The sequence below is a fragment of the Erpetoichthys calabaricus genome, chromosome 7 (genome assembly GCF_900747795.2).
Source record: "Erpetoichthys calabaricus chromosome 7, fErpCal1.3, whole genome shotgun sequence".
NCBI classification, from domain to species: Eukaryota; Metazoa; Chordata; class Cladistia; order Polypteriformes; family Polypteridae; genus Erpetoichthys; species Erpetoichthys calabaricus.
The window spans coordinates 189064708-189084429 of NC_041400.2; the positions used below are offsets into that span (position 1 = coordinate 189064708).

At 36.9% G+C, this 19722-nt stretch overlaps 1 protein-coding gene across 1 annotated transcript in view; it reads right to left on the bottom strand.

The window, feature by feature from the left end:
* Positions 1-19722, bottom strand: part of srp72 (signal recognition particle 72) — a 43182-nt gene that overhangs the window by 4582 nt on the left and 18878 nt on the right. Inside the window, exons 8-18 of the mRNA XM_028805843.2 lie at positions 19381-19438; positions 18786-18917; positions 12966-13094; positions 11756-11828; positions 8930-8994; positions 6301-6396; positions 5729-5832; positions 5303-5380; positions 2550-2690; positions 2402-2439; positions 258-420 (exon numbers count right to left, since the gene is read on the bottom strand). Of these exons, the coding sequence (XP_028661676.1) occupies positions 258-420; positions 2402-2439; positions 2550-2690; positions 5303-5380; positions 5729-5832; positions 6301-6396; positions 8930-8994; positions 11756-11828; positions 12966-13094; positions 18786-18917; positions 19381-19438 (1077 nt within the window). The remainder of the gene's footprint in view (positions 1-257; positions 421-2401; positions 2440-2549; positions 2691-5302; positions 5381-5728; positions 5833-6300; positions 6397-8929; positions 8995-11755; positions 11829-12965; positions 13095-18785; positions 18918-19380; positions 19439-19722) is intronic.

Consider the following 19722-nt stretch of genomic DNA (forward strand, 5'->3'; position numbering starts at 1 on the left):
TGGCGGCTGTACGCATGCGCCTCACGGCCGCCCTACTGGCCGCTGTCGAGAGTTGTTTCTACAATAAAAAAAAAATAAAAAGAGGAATAACCTTGGAAGTCAATCATCGCCCTGAAAGCGGATAGTAGACGTCACGTAGTATATGTGTACCAAATTTCAGGTCAATCGGTCAAATGGTTTGCGAGCTACAGATGATTTAAAATCCTGGACAGACAAATGGACAGCCACAGTAGCGTATTATATATAAAGATACTCACAACAGGTCTGCCGAAGCTCCAGATGTTGCCCCTTGAGTTCCTTTTCCAATTTGCTCCTTCTTTTTACCTTTCTTTTTCCCACGGTAGTATGAACGCTCCCGCATTGGCAACCAACGCTCTGGATCTGGTGCTACTTTGGGATCGCAATTCTTTGGCAGTTTACCTAAATTCAGAGAAAAGAAAAACATTATTTTCTGGGGAATACTCAATCTCCCAAGTGCTCCCATGATCTTGCTTTACTCAGCAAGGGGGATCCACATCCCTTCAGCTGGGATTGCGAAGACAACTTAAAATAGAAAAAAATGGGGTCACTGACTGATGTAAAAGTTTGAGAAATACTGTTCTAAAGCAGTTTTCTTAAACTATTGGTAAAAAGACATTTCTAACTGGATCATGCCAAGATGTAAATTACAATTGAAGTGAATGAAAAAGGGTAATAAATGGTTTGAGGAAAGTGCTACAAAGGGTCACCGCTTGCACGACTGAACAAGTCAATCAACGGCCGCTGTATGCCAGTGGTTATGGGTCACAAAGGCAAGCAATAGGCAAAATTGGCTCGCAAGAAAAAAATGTTTAAGAACTACTGCTCTAAAATATGAGGAGACTAGAGCATCTACAACAAAGACAACACTATTCAGGCTACTTAGTCACTCATGTATACTAGCGGCTAATTTATCAGGCAATCATTTATTACGTCACTGCAAAGTATCTGTTCCTAAAATGTGAAAACTGGTTCTTCCTGATCTAAAACGAATGTATGAAAGGAACTTTAACTTGCACTAATGGCTAAGCAACTGACGTTTAAAACCATTCGATGTCCCACCACTGACTCACTGTGTGACTCCAAACAAGCTATTTAACCCCTCAGCATTGATGAATTGACGAAAAGGGGGTGAGCATCTTTGGAAAAAGTAAAACTGCACCCATGAAGGCCACTGAGAGCAGAAAACCCATCAGGAAGTGTAATCTAGTCTCAACAAAATAGTATCAAGGATCTTTGATAAAATGTATTACTTCCAGTATACTTTTGTTGTCACAATGAAACCTCAAAAAAGTGGAAGGCACTTTTTGTGAAATGTCACCTTTGACGCTTCAAACAGAACATAATATACATGTTTTAGGGTTATGTTTTCACATTTGAATTCTTGGCCCTCCTCCATTTTAAGATGCAAAAACATGTAAAAAAATGCTTCACAACTTTGTGTGTCAAATTAATATACTGTATACCAAAATTTAGAATTTATAACTTTGACTTGAAAAATACCAAAAGTGCTTATGGTATATACTTATGACTTAAGAAAAAAAGGAACTTAAATCAAGCATGCAGAATGGCTGAGGACACTAATGTATGTTATTTACATCTCCTTAATAAAAGACAGAAATATTGTGAGTGAACTTCACTCTGCAATGTTATGATGTCCATAGCAGAGATCGTCCTGTACCAGGATGTTAAGTATGCAGCCAATCAAGATGGATTCCACTGTGTACCTACAGAAGTGGGAGAGCACAGATCAAGACATCCATGCTTTACTCAGATATTTGAAACAATAAGGGCAAGGGTGAGCCTTTTGACAATAGCCGATCCAATAAAATCTTTGATTTTGTAATTTAACTAATTAAATCATTCAATTATTTCAGACAAGAATTCTTATTAGTAATTTAAACATTATACTGGCACATACTGAGAAGTCAAGCAAAATTACACCTTATATTGGTTAACTATAGTTAGTTAGTTAGTCAAAAAAGGTGCCATTTTGTTTGACTTTTCATTACATCCATAATGGCTAACATGGTACAACACCCTACTACTACTACTGGCTTATATAAAAATTCCTAGAAGCAGCTTTAATTTCTAGATGTTGTGAGTGAAGCATTAGTTAACATTCATCAAAGATGATGAACTGCATAGATAAGGATCCATCTATTTAAAGAGGAAAAAAGCTGAACATTAAATAAAAATATAAAACAAATAAGTATTAACCAAAATTAATTTCTCCTTGAATCTAAGCCCATGACAAAAATAAAAGGACATATCAAGTTTGTCTCAAATTAAGCTAGAAAGGACTCAATGAGCAAAAAAATAAAGATTTGATAAAACGATATGTAAATTATACCAAAGGCATCAAATCCAAATTATCCCTTACCCTTCTTTTTCTTCTTCTTTTTCTTTATGTCAATGTGCCTACAAGAGATTTGCACACACATATAAACATTAAACAATTTGTGGCAAGACAAGTCAATTTTAATTTGTTTTTAAAGAGAACAAAGTTTATTTTAGAAATGTGTTCTCACCCTTGTTCCTTCTGTTGCATATTTTCACCTGTCACTTTTGCTGGCTTTTTTCTGACATATGTGGCACCATGAGAATTTTCTAGTTCATCCACATCTACTTTGAAAGACATAGTGTCCGGTGAGGGTAGATGTTTGCTGAGACTGTAACACAATTTATTTAGGAAATATATGATGGAAAAAGGAAAATACTCCTTCCAGGAATTAAATTGAGGCCACCAAACTAAGAAGTCTATAGACAGGCATTATAAATCCATCCATTATCCAACCCACTATATCTTAACACAGGGTCACAGGGGTCTGCTGGAGCCAATCCCAGCCAACACAGGGCACAAGGCAGGAACAACCCCGGCCAGGGCGCCAGCCCACCACAGCTTACATAATAATGACTGGTAGAATAGACACTAATATATTTTAGATCTGGTTTATCTTTGAATGCATAAGTTTGAGGATCTTAACATATGAGGCTTTATAATTCAGTCAAGACAGGCTTATTCCTTCACCATAATATGCCTCCAGTGATTACAATAGTGTGGGTAAGTTATGGAGTTGTGGGGTCCATTTTTTTATTTTTGCTATATACCAAACAGTTGACTTGTAAAGTAAAAAGATAAATAAAAGGCAAAAGCAGAGAATTTCACATTTTTCTTGTGGGTTCACATGTGCTTCACCATTCCATTTTTGTGTTCTGCTCCATATGTATTAGGGACATTGGCCATTACGAGTCAGATATTTCTTCGTCAATTGTCTATCTATTATAAAAGAAAATCTTGAGACGAGACGAGTATATTGTCAAGAGATTTTTTTCAAGTTGGTAGAGGGGGTTCTGCCCTCCTCTCAACTAGTTCCGGTTAACAGTCCACACCCACGGTCCTCTAACCACTCATTCGTGTGAATGCTTTTGTCAGACACAGTTCCTGAGCTCTCAGCTCTTATAAATTTTTACGTTTTCCTCACTTTAAGTTCCCAATAAAAGAAGACTTATGTCCAAATCTTATTGAATAATTTCATCCCGAAGGGTTATCAACAGAAGAAATGAGTACATAGGCAATCCTAGCACCAAGAACTGAAGAAGTCAAACGAATTAAGGCGGAAATTGTCGATCGGTTACACGGCAAATTGGTTAAATGCGTACCAATAGACTATGGTGTGGAAGATGAAAACAGCAACTTACAATATCAAAGAATATCTACAACCATTAACACCGTCTGGTCTTCCACCGGCCGAATTACTGTTGAAAGAAGGATGTATTGTAATGTTATTGTGCAATTTATGTATGAGTGATAGGCTATGCAATAGGACAAGATTAGTTGTATTCAAAATTGGTCGAACAATTCTGACATGTAAAATTTTAACAGCCAACAAGAAAGGTAACGTAGTACATCTTCCGCAGAACACCTTAGACACCAAAGGAAATCTTGATATGCCATTCGTATTAAAACGCTTACAGTTTCCCGTTAGAATAGCTTTTGTTGTGACAATTAGCAAAACACAGGGACAAACATTTGAAAAAGCTAGTTTATTTATTAGAGAGAAAAAAAAAAAAAAACGATATTCACTTACGGGCAGTTATATGTTGTGTTGTCACAAGGCAAGTCCAAACACGGAATCAAAATTCAATGCGATACTGACAAAAAATTAATTCCAAATATTGTTTGTACTGAAGTTTTAAGTAAAAGTTTAAAAAGTATTTGCATGTTAATTTCAAAGCCGAACAGAACGAAAACGTAGAATACAACCAATACCTCTAACGTAACATGAAACATAATTTTCTTTCAATTTATTACGTTACTATTTTTTTACTATGATTAATTACTCACTGTAATGTAAAATAGTTCTATTATGCATATGTAACAATCCCATGAAAATAACAATCTGTTTAAATTGTACATCTGCTACCCCATAGGCAAGAGGCATAGCTGCGAAGTGGCTAGAACGTAGCGCCAACCCAGGGATTGGCGATTGAAGCGAGCTGGGGGCAGAGCCCCCTGGTCATATAAATAAATGACTATGAAAGAGTACTGTTGGTGTTAAACTTTGCTCTTCTCTTCGTTGTCCATCTGCTTTTGGAAACAGAAGACTTTACCACCTTGAAAGCTAAGGGTAGGATTTGCTATGGACAAAAAAATGCATTAGTATAACAATAAATCAGTCAAGATGCAATAATACTGAAGTTTTCTATGCTTTGCAATATAATAGAAATTATATATTGTAAATCAGATTTACGATATATAAGTAAAACATATAGTCCTAAAATAAAATGCTACTAATAACCTAGTTAAAGGTAAGGAGTGTTTGAAAGTTCTTATATGTTCTAAATAGGTATTTCTTTTAGTTCCTCTAAAAGTAATAATGTACTTTTGTACATGTACTTGTGTAATTTGCTTGTGGGCAGCAGATGTCATTGCTCTGCTTCTTCCTGTCATTCTGGTGGTTACAGTAGATTCAACAGATTTTCAAACTAGGATGTTGTTTTTATAAGTTGTTTTTGATAAACAATAAGATTTGAATATCTGATATTTAAAATATATTTCCCAAAAATAACAGGCGTCTTTAAAATTCAGGGGAGGATTTGGGATTTTACATACAGGAAATAAGTGTCATTTAGTAATAAAACATTTATTGGGCAAGCATTTAACTGAAACAACTAGCACATAGAAAGGCCCCGATGAAGCATAACCTCAAAAATGGTTGTTATTATTCAAAATGTTAAAGCATGCTTGAGCAGAAATTCAGCAATAGTAAGTAAAGGATACGATTTTGCCTTTTCCTGATCTACCAGAGAGTATGCAGAAATCAGCTGTGCCAGAGTGTGTGTGTCCTTTGGATTCTGCCTAACAAAAATAATACATAAAATTAGGCCAGTTCACAACAAACACTAAGACATCATGGAATTCTACCATTGAGGACAAAACCGTAATTAAATAATACATGTAATCCTTGAACAAAACAAAGTATTCAATTAAAGCTATTTATAGCATTCAAACATTTCAACCCATGCAGGATATACCAATACTAGGATACTAAAGTGAAACATTATATATTATATATATATATATTTTTTCAAACATATTAACATGGCATGGTGTCACATGGTGCTTAAATAAACATCAAGATTTAAAAATTTTAATTTGCCTCCTACACGTATACTGACAATAAAATATCAATAACTATTTACATACTTCCAAAGCTGCTCCAAGTCACTTATTGCTTCCTTTTTCCGTCCATACTTAAGCTTGTAATTTGCAGCTTCTCTTACAAGAAACAAATGAGCTTGTGAGTTGGGCTGTTGTGAAAGTTAAAGAAAACAAACAATAATGTGAAACCCTGGGCAGAAAAACAGTCAATTCAGTAACTCATCAACTGACCGCTAATTTTGGCAACAAGATCAGTGCAATGAAGTGGACATAAACCTTACTTTACTGATTAGGTTATCCCATCCCCAGCAACAATCTCTGATTAGGTTATCCCATCCCCAGCAACAATCTCCTTTATGTCATGGGAAATTCACAAGCACACCCAAAGACAGTCAAGAGAAACAATTATCCAAGCATGTCAATAGGCTGTGCCTGGTACTACTTCTATCAGAGGTGGTTGGGTAAATTCTTATCATGTGCCCAGACCACCTCTTGCTGGCTCCTGACCAAAACTACACTCAAACATGAAAATGTATTATTAAAGGGCAAAGAAAAGTGTGGCACATAGAAAACAGCACTAGCGAATTCATCAATATTTTACTAAGAAATTAACATACCTGGCTTTCTTGGAAATATTGAATTGCTTGACTGAACACATCAATCGCACTGTCAATATCTTCTTCGTGACTATACATGGTCACTAAAGCGGAAACCTTGGGAGAAAAAAAAAAAAAAAGCACTTTACGCCTCCATTCTAGGAGTGAAAGAAAAAAATTAATAATAAAAAAAAAAAAAACATGGCTTCAGACAATACTTAAAATGTTCCTGTAACAATAAGTATTTATGTAGCTCTGTGTGTCTAGTTTGACACAGTCAGACTCACAACAAGATTTGGACAAATGTATAATACTAACTTTACAACACAATTTTTATTTTAATTATATTACATTTATATACCATTCTGACATAATAAAGGTAAAAAGAGCTATAAAACAGAGTACCTAAAAATAATATTAAATAAATTTAATTAAAAAGCTTTAAAAATGTAATACAACACATTGATCCAGACTAACTGCATTGAATCTACTGGCACAAAACCTGGAAACAGTCGGAAATGATTTGGACACAATTTTGTTAGGTAGAATGCCCAGTGGGGTCTAGGTGGTCTTTTGGAGCCCCTGCAGATTCTGTTTTTTTTTTTTTTTAATCCAGCTTAATGGAGTTTTGTTTTCTTTTTCCTTGTCCTTCTGACCTTATCACCAGACTCATCTTTAGAGACTTGCAATATGAAATCCATATTACTAACCGAGAATGCTAAACCGGATGATGGACGCAGGCACATCCGGCCATGGGCCGTAGCTGCAAAAGGACGTACTGCGCAGGCGCAAAAAGAGTCCGCGAGAGGCGGATGAGGAGCCGCGAGAGGGGGACAAAAGAGGCCGCGAGAGGCAGATGAGGGGCCGCGACAGACGGACAAGACCACAGAAAAAAGGAGTGAGCACAGAAAAAAGACAAAAAAGGAGAAATGACGCGCAAGGAGCACCGAAAAAAGGAAAAGGCACATAAAAAAGTAGTCAAATGCAGGCAAAGCACGAAACACATTGCACACGAAACTAGACCCAAAAAAAAAAAAAAAAAAAAAAAAAGAGGCTCGCGCACAACAGCAAGGCAACCAAAACAACACGTCTCAAATACTACACATGCAACAACGCGCCTCTCAAACGGCACAAGCAAAATATACACCAGGAAAATTCATTCGGATTAATGAATGTCATTTGCAATCATTGTCATTCAGTTCACTTCCCTGAAGAAACAACTGGCAATACAAGTAATACATTTACACGTTGTTGTCAAAAGGGTCAAATTAGACTGCCTTCTTTACATTCATATACTGAATATCTACAAAAGCTTCGATGTACCTGAAAGTGAAATCTTTATCAACTGCATTAGATCCTACAAATCGGTATCCACTATGAACATTAACGGTGGCACTGCACGTGACATCCGTCTTGAAAAAATGTTAATTATTGATGAATGTACAATGGCATGAAGTCACTTACTCAACACCATTCATAAACTTCTACAAACGTTTATGAATAATAATATTCGATTTGGATGAAAGGTACTTTTATGAGGAGGAGATTTTAGACAGTGCTTAGCTATTCTTCCAGATGCCTTGCACTCAGCTATTGTTCAGTGCACCTTAAAATACGCAGACAATTGGCATTGCTTTCAAAAGATACAGTTAGTAAAAAAGATACGATGTCCAGAACCAAATCATAACAATTGCTTATTACAACTGAGAGATGGTACACTCACCAATACAGATGGACTTCAGCCACATATTATTACAATTCCTCAAGCCTTTATCTGCGACAACTTAGTTACAGAGAGATTTGGAACAGCAATCTCATTAGACCAAATGCCCCTTAACACAACGCACTATATTAGGTCCAAAAAATATTAATGTGCAAAACATAAATACCCAAGTCATTCCATTACTTCCTGGAGAGACACAACTCTTTCTAAGCTCTGACAAACTTGACTCTGATCACAACAATAACCATCTTCATTGACCTTACAAGTTCTGACCTGAAATTACCTTTTACACTTAAACGGCGTGTACAAAGAAATTTTCAAATAAACCTTTACACTGTGCCACACACTTTATTGTTTGCTTTCTATTTGCATCATCTACACCGTCACACTATTCTATATCTCATTCATACATCGCGCTCTTTGTCATTCCCAACACCAGGGGTTGGCGAGCGAAGCGAGCAGGGGGCGGAGCCCCCTAGTATTGTATATAAGGATGCTACACTTCTACTAATTATATATCAGTGCTTTATAACATCATATGGATTTTTTTTGTTACTTATTATTATTCATATCTAATCTTTTTTTTCTTTTCTTGTAACTTTCTTTTGACATCTTGTAAAGCACTTGGAGCTAAATCCTTTTGTATGAAAACGTGCTATAGAATTAAATGTTCTTGTTGTTGTGGGTGCCCCAAGCTAGAATGACACCAAAAATCAATGACTGCTGTTCTTGCTTTGTGCCCAATCAGATAATTTCTTGACCTCAAAGTGAGGGAATAGAGACAATTTGATCATGGGTTATTTATTGGAATAAACATTTACACTAAAATATGAATAAAAAGGGTCATATTTGGTAGATTTGTTCTTACTGGTACATCAGCACAATTTTTTTTTCTATTAAAAATTTATAGTTAAAAGACATGCTTACCATCCCTGCTTTATGTTTGTAATCTTCAATTGATTTTAAAATGTCACAAGCTTTAGTAACATGACCTAAATACAAAAAAAAAGCATTCAATCTGATTAAAACAGTTTCTATTTCAAACATCCATTGAAGAGCAAGTAAGCAGGAGTGGAGACCATAACCAAATATGTAAGGATGAATATTTAATACTGGTAGGTAATTTAACTACAAAGTTACAAGAACATGGCTCAAGGATTATAGGTTTAAGTTCAACAAAAGCTTTAAGTTATATCATACAGGTACATAAGTTATTAGGTACAGTATTCTTGACACAGGATTCATCACAAATATAAATCAAATAACAAATGAAAACTTAATTTCTTAATATGTGCTTACAATGCAAACAAGAACATGCAAGTCAAGTAAACCATATAAACCTAAGTATAAGGCAGTGTTGGGTAGTATCTAAGTAAATGAGCTGCAAACCACAACTCTACTGGTTTAGTTTAGCTTCAAAATCTGTCTCACTGGGTGACCATCAGAAAGTCACTGAACCTGCATGTGCTCCAACTGTATTAAAAAAAAATAGAAACAGTTGTGCTATATACCAATATGCTTAAACTACCCAGGATGGTAATCACTGTAACATTTTAATAAAGTAAAGCTTCTAAAGGTTCTTGCATATTTTAACAAATTACCAAGAGATCTCCAGTTTTCAGTATATATAAAAAAAAAAAAAAAAAAAAACTCAAACTGCATTGTTCTAAACATCAAGTGTATGATTTTCACATCTCAAAAACAGCCCTACTTAGCTACTATATTTTTCGCTCCATAAGACACTTTTTTCCCCCCAAAAGAATGGTGGAAAAGTCTGTGCGTCTAATGGAGCGAATATTGCATCACACACCGTGATGTGTATTTCCTGACAAAAGTTGACATCCATGGGTGGAGGGCGACTATCAGCCGTTAATGGCAACAACACTCACCGTTACGTTACAGGCATTCCCTCTCTGCTTGGAGGAATGTTAGACTCATTGACTCAGCATCTAATCATTGCGTGTGCGAGAGTTATGAAATGTAAACAAATGTAAACAAAGGCAAGATGGCACTGACATCTCACGAGGGAGTGAAGCGAGTGCAGAAAACAAACTACTCAGCAGACGATGTTTTAAGCATTATCGCTGAGTCGGACTGTGATTTTTCAGAATCTGACTTGGTTGAGAGTGATCAGGAGATCAAGCAAGAGAGTGAGGAACTGGCATGAGCTGATCGGACACCATCCGATGCCGCCCCAGCTGAGCGCATTCGCGCAGCCGATGCACCTACGGCAAGGTTCATGTAGGAGGAATACCCACACATTGATCCGTGGGAGCCAAACTGGATACCGGACAAAACAAGACAGCAAGGCTTGCTGTTGGACTCGACAGATTACCAGCCGCTGGACTACCTCAGGCTGTTCTTTCCTGAAGCTGCCTTTCAGCTACTGTCAGACAAGACAAACAGGTATGCAGAGCAATTTTTTTAATCGCGGGCTGCACTTGCACCGCATTCTCGTTTCTCAAAGTGGAAACCCACAACAAAAGACGAGATGAAGGGCTTTGTGGCGTTACAAATAGAGATGGGGCTGGACTGGCGATATAACTTCAGGGAGCATTGGTCCAAACATGCTTTGTCCCCTGGTGGCTTTGGACAGGTTATGCCGTGTGATGATAGGTATGTGCTCCTGCAAAGTGATTGTGAGGAACTGAGCTTCATAAATTCTGATCACTAGCGATGAGGAGTTCCTGGGGTTTCCAGAAAACTAGAAGAGTGCTTGAACCTTGAAGTCTCTCCTCATTTGTTAAGACAGTGATGATGGTTCTTAATACTGCTGTTGACTTTACATGGTTGAAATATTATTCTGCTATGATTTATTAAATATATTAGTACACCATTTGGTTCAGAATATTTTTTTTCTTGTTTTCCTTCTCTAAACCTAGGTGCGTCTAATGGTCAGGAGCGAAAAATACGGTAATTCATTTTAATCTCAAAATATTTGCATTTACAGTGGGTATCAAAAGTCTACACATACTTCTTGAAATTGGAAGTGCAAAAAGACAGACAAATCATGTCAGAATGGTTTCACCTTCAACCACCAACAATGCTCAAAAGGAAAACAAATACCGTATATATTCAAGTATAAGTCAGGTCTTGAAACCCCAAAAATCGATCATAAAAATCAGACTGCGACTTATAAGCCTGTTCAAAAATACAATTTTTTTTTTTTTTTTAACATCTTCTTGCCTCCTCCAATCTCACATCAGCTTCTTAGACACATTGAATTTTGTTGCAGCAGCGCAGTTACCAATTTCTTTCGCCACTTCAACGACTTTTAATTTAAAATTGGCTTCATATTTTCTTCGGATCAAATGCTCCATCATAGATAAGGGATGCTCTTACGATAAAGCTGTGTGAGGGTGCGAGATACACAAATCAGTGAAAATGTCGCTTTGGAATAGTTCGGGTATTACCGTGTGGTCACATGGGCACCATACATAGAAAATAAAGGCTGTGTGCCCCGTGGTTACTCTCTCAGGTGGGTGCTAGCATATCATAATCTCTTGGACCAATAGCATGAGTTTTCCGCATTCGACTTATATGACTGACATTATAAAGTACCGGAAATTATATTGTAAAATCAAACACGACTTATCCACGGGAGCACTTAAACGCGAGTATATACAGTAGGTAATTCTTGAGGAAAATAATTTAAAAGAAAATCTTTAAATGCCTTGGTAAATTAACCCAGGGACTCTTTGCTTTGCTCCCAGCAGTATGTCTGCTTGGATAATCAGGCACAAGACGACTTACCTTGAACCAGGTACAACTGTGCCATTGTTAGTTTTATTTCAGCTGCCCGTTCAGGGTGTTTCTGAGAGAAACTCTAGAAAAAGACAAATGGAATCAAAAGGGAGAAATTTTGCATCCAACAAATACACAAGTCTTATAATTAAGGTGCTATAAATGGACAGTGGATAATTAAAATATTGAAAAGGCTAACTGAAATACATTTTTTTTTTTAGATATGTTGGCAATAACATGTCTCCATCCAGACACTAATTAATAAAATGAAAATGAAATGATTAACTGTCATCATTTAACCAAACTTTAGGTATATTTGGTTTTGTTTATGGAAATGCAATACTACATAAAAGAGTGAAAAAAAAATCTTAAAAAAATTTAGGTACTGTAAAAATGCATGTATTACACATTTACTCTTATGTAGCAAGATCTTGACAAAGGCTTTTTTTGGTGATAATACACATACAAGGCATCAGTAAAATTGTTACTCATTTACTGTATATGATCTGACCAACTAAGATAACTCCACTTTGAAACAGTCTAAAGTGGCTTAAGTGAAACATTTGTCGCTTGATACTGCATACTTCATTATAAGACCTGTGAATCTTTGATATTCATAAATAACACAGATGAATAGCCTCATTCAACCAATCCCCCAAAACCTCCCTCCCATATTGCCAAAAGGCCTTTCTGACATTCATGCTCGTTTAACCAAATGGGTAACTATTAATACTCGATTCACCAAAGGAGACCCAACACACACTCCCATCCAATCTGACAATCTTCATCAATTCAGCAAGCAGTAAGCTTTTAGATGAGCAAGCTCGAGCACCCTCCCTTTGTCACAAAGATACTTACTTGCATATCAAAGAGTGGGCCAGCAACACCAAAAAGATTAAGAAACACTGCCCTAAACTACAAATAAGCATATACATAAATAAATAATAATGATAAAAACCTGATGGACCTTTGCCAGACAAAATGCAAATGGTATAAACCTATAAGGCAATCTCTTGCTCTCTAGTACTGCACAATTGCTTCTGTTCCTTTAATGATGCAAGCAGAAGGACGACAAAAAAATCGTCAGTGTCTAGACTGGCATAATTTCTGATATTCTGATGGTGCATCATCATGCATTTTTATTAGATATCGCTTGTGACAACTGTAGGATGCTGGGAATATTTTAAAGAATTTAACGTATTTCTGTTACAAAATTTACCTGAAGCAGTTCCAAAGCTTTTGAATGTTGCTTTTCCTTGCAGAACTGTGCCACTTGGATTAGCACAGGTCGAGGGTGTCCTGGATTCTGGGCCTGTAAACTTGAAGCTAATTTACGACACTGCTCTGCCTGCAACGGGAATTATTTACAGCATTTAATATGTATTATGTGCATCAAGGATCACTTACAGTACATCCGGAAAGTATTCACAGGGCATCACTTTTTCCACATTTTGTTATGTTACAGCCTTATTCCAAAATGGATTAAATTCATTTTTTTCCTTAGAATTCTACACACAACACCCCATAATGACAACATGAAAAAAGGTTACTTGAGATTTTTGCAAATTTATTAAAAATAAAAAAACTGAGAAATCCCATGTACATAAGTATTCATAGCCTTTGCCATGAAGCTCAAAATTGAGCTCAGGTGCATCCTGTTTCCCCTGATCATCCTTGAGATGTTTCTGCAGCTTCATCGGAGTCCACCTGTGGTAAATTCAGTTGGTTGGACAGGATTTGGAAAGGCACACACCGATCTATATAAGTTCCCACAGTTGACAGTTCATGTCAGAGCACAAACCAAGCATGAAGTCAAAGGAATTGTCTGTAGACCTCCAAGACAGGATTGTCTCCAGGCACAAATCTGGGGAAGGTTACAGAAAAATTTATGCTGCTTTGAAGGTCCCAATGAGCACAGTGGCCTCCATCATCTGTAAGTGAAAGAAGTTCGAAACCACCAGGACTCTTCCTAGAGCGGGCCAGCCATCTAAACTGAGCGATCGGGAGAGAAGGGCCTTAGTCAGGGAGGTGACCAAGAACCCAATGGTCACTCTGTCAGAGCTCCAGAGGTCCTCTGTGGAGAGAGGAGAATCTTCCAGAAGGACAAGCATCTCTACAGCAATCCACCAATCAGGCCTATATGGTAGAGTGGCCAGACGGAAGCCACTCCTTAGTAAAAGGCACATGGCAGCCCGCCTGGAGTTTGCCAAAAGGCACCCGAGGACTCTCAGACCATGAGAAACAAAATTCTGTGGTCTGATGAGACAAAGATTGAACTCTTTGGTGTGAATGCCAGGTGTCACATTTGGAGGAAACCAGGCACCACTCATCACCAGGCCAATACCATCCCTACAGTGAAGCATGGTGGTGGCAGCATCATGCTGTGGGGATGTTTTCCAGCGGCAGGAACTGGGAGACTAGTCAGGATAAAGGGAAAGATGACTGCAGCAATGTACAGAGACATCCTGGATGAAAACCTGCTCCAGAGCGCTCTTGACCTCAGACTGGGGCGACGGTTATTCTTTCAGCTGGACAGCGACCCTAAGCACACAGTCAAGATATTAAAGGAGTAGCTTCAGGACAACTCTGTGAATGTCCTTGAGTGGCCCAGACTTGAATCCGATTGAACATCTCTGGAGAGATCTTAAAATGGCTGTGCACCGACACTTCCCATCCAACTTGATGGAGCTTGAGAGGTGCTGCAAAGAGGAATGGGCGAAACTGGCCAAGGATTGGTGTGCCAAGCTTGTGGCATCATATTCAAAAAGACTTGAGGCTGTACTTGCTGCCAAAGGTGCATCGACAAAGTATTGAGCAAAGGCTGTGAATACTTATGTACATGTGATTTGTCAGTTTTTTTATTTTTAATAAATTTGCAAAAATCTCAAGTAAACTTTTTTCATGTTGTCATTATGGGGTGTTGTGTGTAGAATTCTGAGGAAAAAAATGAATTTAATCCATTTTGGAATAAGGCTGTAACATAACAAAATGTGGAAAAAGTGATGCACTGTGAATACTTTCCAGATGCACTGTACATATACAGAAGGTAACGACAGTCTATTCAAATAATTTCATACCACAGAAACATCACTGTCACATATCACATTAAAAATATGTACAACTGTAGACAGACAGATATGAAAAGGCACTATAGATAGACAAACAGGCATATTTGTCAAGATGGAACTTTTGGAAACAAATCTAGTAATACACAAAACTACAAGAATCATAATTCTATATTGTTTACAGCTGTAATTAATAGGCTATTAAGGCAAGATGCAATATAAAAACTCCTTTTGTGAAGCTAATCATTTAAAACAAACTAAAGGCTATATTGCTTCATAGTAGTTGTCACCCATCGTCACTCCTGCAAGAACAATAAAGAACAGTTATTTCCATATTTGTGCGAGGACTGGTAAGGTGTGTCAGTCTAGTTTTCTAAGAGAGGACACTTACACTTGGTTAACCTGCTTGGCTCCACAATGTTCACTGTGCTTTTATAGTAATGTTTTTGGTTATTTGGTGTCCAAAATGTCAGTGAGTACCGAATAACACATGACTATCTTCCATGCATACATTCATGTGTGTTAGAAACAGGATGCGAGTCATCAAGGTAGTTTTTAAGGTGACAGGCAATAATGAGGTGTGCACTGGCTGCTTGGGAAAACTGACTTGATTGCCAAAACATATGTAAGTAATAGCACAGCTATAACATAACTAGCACTGGTTCATTTCTTCATATTTGACTGCTTGCTTTTATTCCAGCAACTAACCATACTGGGGTACACTTGAGCCATACTCCAGACACATGTTTTTGGCAATTTCTTGGTCTGCACTTGATTTTGGTGAACAGATTACATATCAACCAAACAAACTGGACCTTAAAGTGAAACAGACATGGGTCCAGGTCAAAAGTTCTATTGTGAAGGCACGCCGAGTCAGTGGTAGTAACTTTACAGAAATTACAGCCTAGCTCCATGCTTATTTAGAAATAGTAAATATTTATTAAGTATCAAATATACATTTAGTTTCCATTCAATTAAATTAATATATATGGACAAAGCATTAAAAAAGTAAAATGGAGAGGAGGAGGAAATAGCTTTTAAAACATGCATAACTCTACAAAAGTATGCTAACTAAGAATAGGACATACATTTTCACTTTTCATAACCTGCCTAATTTACCAGTCCCTCATTATTTTACTCAGAAGAATTAAGATGAAGGTTAAAGGTCAGGTTTTTAAGACAGTGGTAAGACCAGCAATGATGTATGGAGTCAAGACATGGGCAGTAAAGGAAAAAGAAGTTAGATGTGGCATAAATGAGAAAGCTGAGATGGGTGTATGGAGTTACAAAAAAAGGAAAGAATGAAAATGAGACCACTGAACGTATATCAAAAGTGGGAGAGATATCTAAGAAAGTACAGTGGTATGGACATGTGATGAGGGAAGACTGATTATGTGGGCAAAAGAGTGATGGAGATGGAAGTACAGGAGAACAGAAAGCGAGGGAGGATAGAGAAAGTAATCAAAATCTAAAGGAAAAGAGATTGACTGGGGAGGAGGTGCAGGACCAAGCTGGGAAGGTCGATCAAGCACAATGACCCCACACAGAAGTGGTAAAAGATGAATAGGAGGAAGAAGAAGATAGCACTTATAATATAAAACAGATATTTTTTAACACTAGACACCACACATCCTTCTAAAAACAGTTTTTTCTTGTTTGTAGGTCTTTTTAGTGTGATGCCCTTACTCCTTCCAACATTTGCCAAGTGTTTTGCTTTACTATACTAATGGCTCCAAATAAATAGAACTAAAGCAATGCCTTATTATATTTCAGGCTTGATTGCCAACATAATTACTAATTTGCTAAAGATGAGCAAAACACAAACCTTTTTCTTCTTTAATGTAATTAATTCTGTATCACTGGGAATTTAAAAAATACCTTAAATGGTAAAAGCAAATGAAAGACTAAGGAATCAGTGATGCACACAATGGAATAAATACTAACACTATAACTATGCTATGTACATTCCAAAATCATCCGTCTTGGTAGGCACTAATACAGGTAGTTAGGCCACCTGTGGAGAATAACTAGTTCCTACCCATCACAAAACACACAACAGACAGGCCAATTCAGGTTAAATGTTAAACTTCACAAGTGGAAAATGGAATTGGCTCAGACAGCATGTCAGTTAGGAATTCCACATTCCTCATGGTCAACAACATATAATATTTTCTGAATTGGCAGGCCAGGGTTTCAGCTTGGAAGGCCTGAATGTTTGGTTGAACTGAAATTTATTTTAACAATACATTACAAAAATGCACTGCTGTAGGTTCACAGTCCAGTCAGAAAGACACAAACAGTGCCCAGTGTGTATGAACCCTTTTACATGACATTTACTTAAATATTGACATTGTCTTTCTCTGTATACAGATTCAACACATAAAACTGCAGTTGTAGAGCATAGGACGTGCAGCTCAACTGCTCAGCATGTGGCCTCTGAAACATCTTTTGGTTTATTGAAGTTTTGCGAATTTGTATATCTCATCTCCATCATTTTTGAAGTCTATATCTGTGAAGGAAAGCAACGTTGCTCCCACTTAGCCAAAACCAACACCAGTGTTGATGTGGATACACAGTGGTGTAGTTTCACGTGGTTTACTGGGTCAAGGAATTTCCTGTGAACTACTCTGGTTCATAAATATACAGTATTAACAGAATATGCAAGAGAGAAAGTCAGTGGAATTCTGGCTTGCGACTACAAGTATAAATACAGGCCTAACTCTCAATATACATAAATGAACAGGACACTTCTCACAAAAGTTAAATACTCAGCTTATTCTTTATATTGTGTTCTTCCATGTGGAGACCTTCCTGGAACTTTTGATAGTCTTATAATGTGTGCACAAGTAAATAAAGAATTTTAATGCATTTGTTGAAAACTGATACAGCGCATTGCCACACCTACCACATGACAAACCAACTCAGGACCCCAGGTCAGAACCCGAGTGCAGCCATGCAACTGGTGACACCTCAGCACAACACTAGTTCTGATTTTTTTTTTTTTTTTTAAATTGTGGTTGGAGTTCCAGTTCTGCCACCAACCCCCAGGTTTTTCCCTGCAGGTTGGAGGTCCTACCTACAGGGCTGGATGCAGATTAACGTCATACCCAGGACGGAGTAATTTCAGGTTAAGGGCCTTTGCTAACCATTTTCATAATTAGTGACCAGTTTCTGCTGCTAATTAACTTCTTTTGGCTTATTTGTAATTAAATTGTTATTTATGACACAGACTCATTTTTTTTTTTTCCTTTACTTAGCAGTCAAACAATAATGAGACACAAAAAGAGCCAAACTTATAACCAGCTAACACGTGTCCCTCATAAAATATATGAAAATAAAGAAATCTGAAAGTCTTAGTAATGTTGATCTACCCAGGTACATGAAACATTTTCATGGTTCACTTAGAAAAAAGAAAATCAACAGTTTTTGGAAATGTCTACTGTGGCAGAATGAGAACATCAGAAAACCATGGAATTAAATAACAGTCAAGAATTGCTTTCTAATTAAGAAACTGGTTGGAGTGAAATAGCTTACAGTTTACTGGATATCTCTTGCCTCACTTCACATCTTATTTTTGTTTGATTGCCATTTAAGGAAAAAAAAAGAGCAATCAGAGGACACAGCAAGTAAAATGAAGGGAATAGAAGTCAAGTAACAACAGAAATTGGTCCATGATGAAGAAAGTGACAGGAAGGAAAACCTGCAGCCTCTGCGGCCCTTCAAGATTGGAGTTAGGCACTCCTGATCTAGCATCTGTGTTGGTCATACTGTGCACCTCTTCACATCAATGACATTAAGACTTGGCGACATACTGACATCAACCGTTATCTTATCATCATATACATTCTAGTCATTTAAAAATGATCACTGACAGTTATCTAATTATCTCTCTCATATATACACACACACACACAATCAATCAATCAATCAATAAACCTATCATCAGTTAGGTATCTGAAGTGTTCAGTTTGTACCTGATTAGTATACAAAGCTAGTAAAGCTTTGTTAAAATCAATAGCTTGAATCTGTTTTTTGACAAGTTTGTGCTCCACTCCTTCGGCATTGGTCAGTTTAACTTTTTTCTTAGAGTCAAATACGTTCTGGTCCTGTATTAAAGACAAAAAAGAGAATTTCTTTGGTTTACTGGCACCCTGAGATTACAAACTGTCTGCTGCACATTAACACAAAATGCTATTCATAAAAAGTGTACAAGTTTTAAGGAACAAAAGATAATCATATTCATACCCTAGTCTTTTTTTCCTTGGGTTAATCAATAGATCAACTGGAAACATGAACTTATTTAAGAAGCTTATCTTTCGTTTCCCAGTGTTGTTCAGTTACCCCAAAATTCCCTTTTTCTGTGGTATACCATTTGTTTTGGGGCTGCTGAAGCAGAGTGTTTAAGGATGAGTTATGTTCCTGGCAGAAGAACAGTGACTTATTCTAACAGTTCACTGGGATGCAAAAAAAGCACACCAAACACTTCAACTCCTCTTAGCCTAACCATGATTCATTTGATTTATATTTCCTCTTTTCACACCATATTAAAATGAAAAACTCAACAGTTACCTTATTAATGGTAATTATATTATTGGCAGTGACAGCAACCAATCCAACATCTGCAGGCCTTATGAAATTAAAAAAAGTAGAGTGTTACACAGCAGAACTTTTTATTTTATTAGAATAAACTAACAAATAAAAATGTTTATGGCAAGTATAAAGTAGACCATCATATCAATTGATTAAGTTTTGTTTTCTCTGATCCGTAATACTCACACAACATAATTAGTAATATCCCTCACATTCTTTTTATAAATTATTTTACTCCTGAACATGGCATAACACACTTTTGATACTGTGTTACATTTTTTTCTGGAGTATCTGGAAATCTCTATTTTAAACACCTATTTT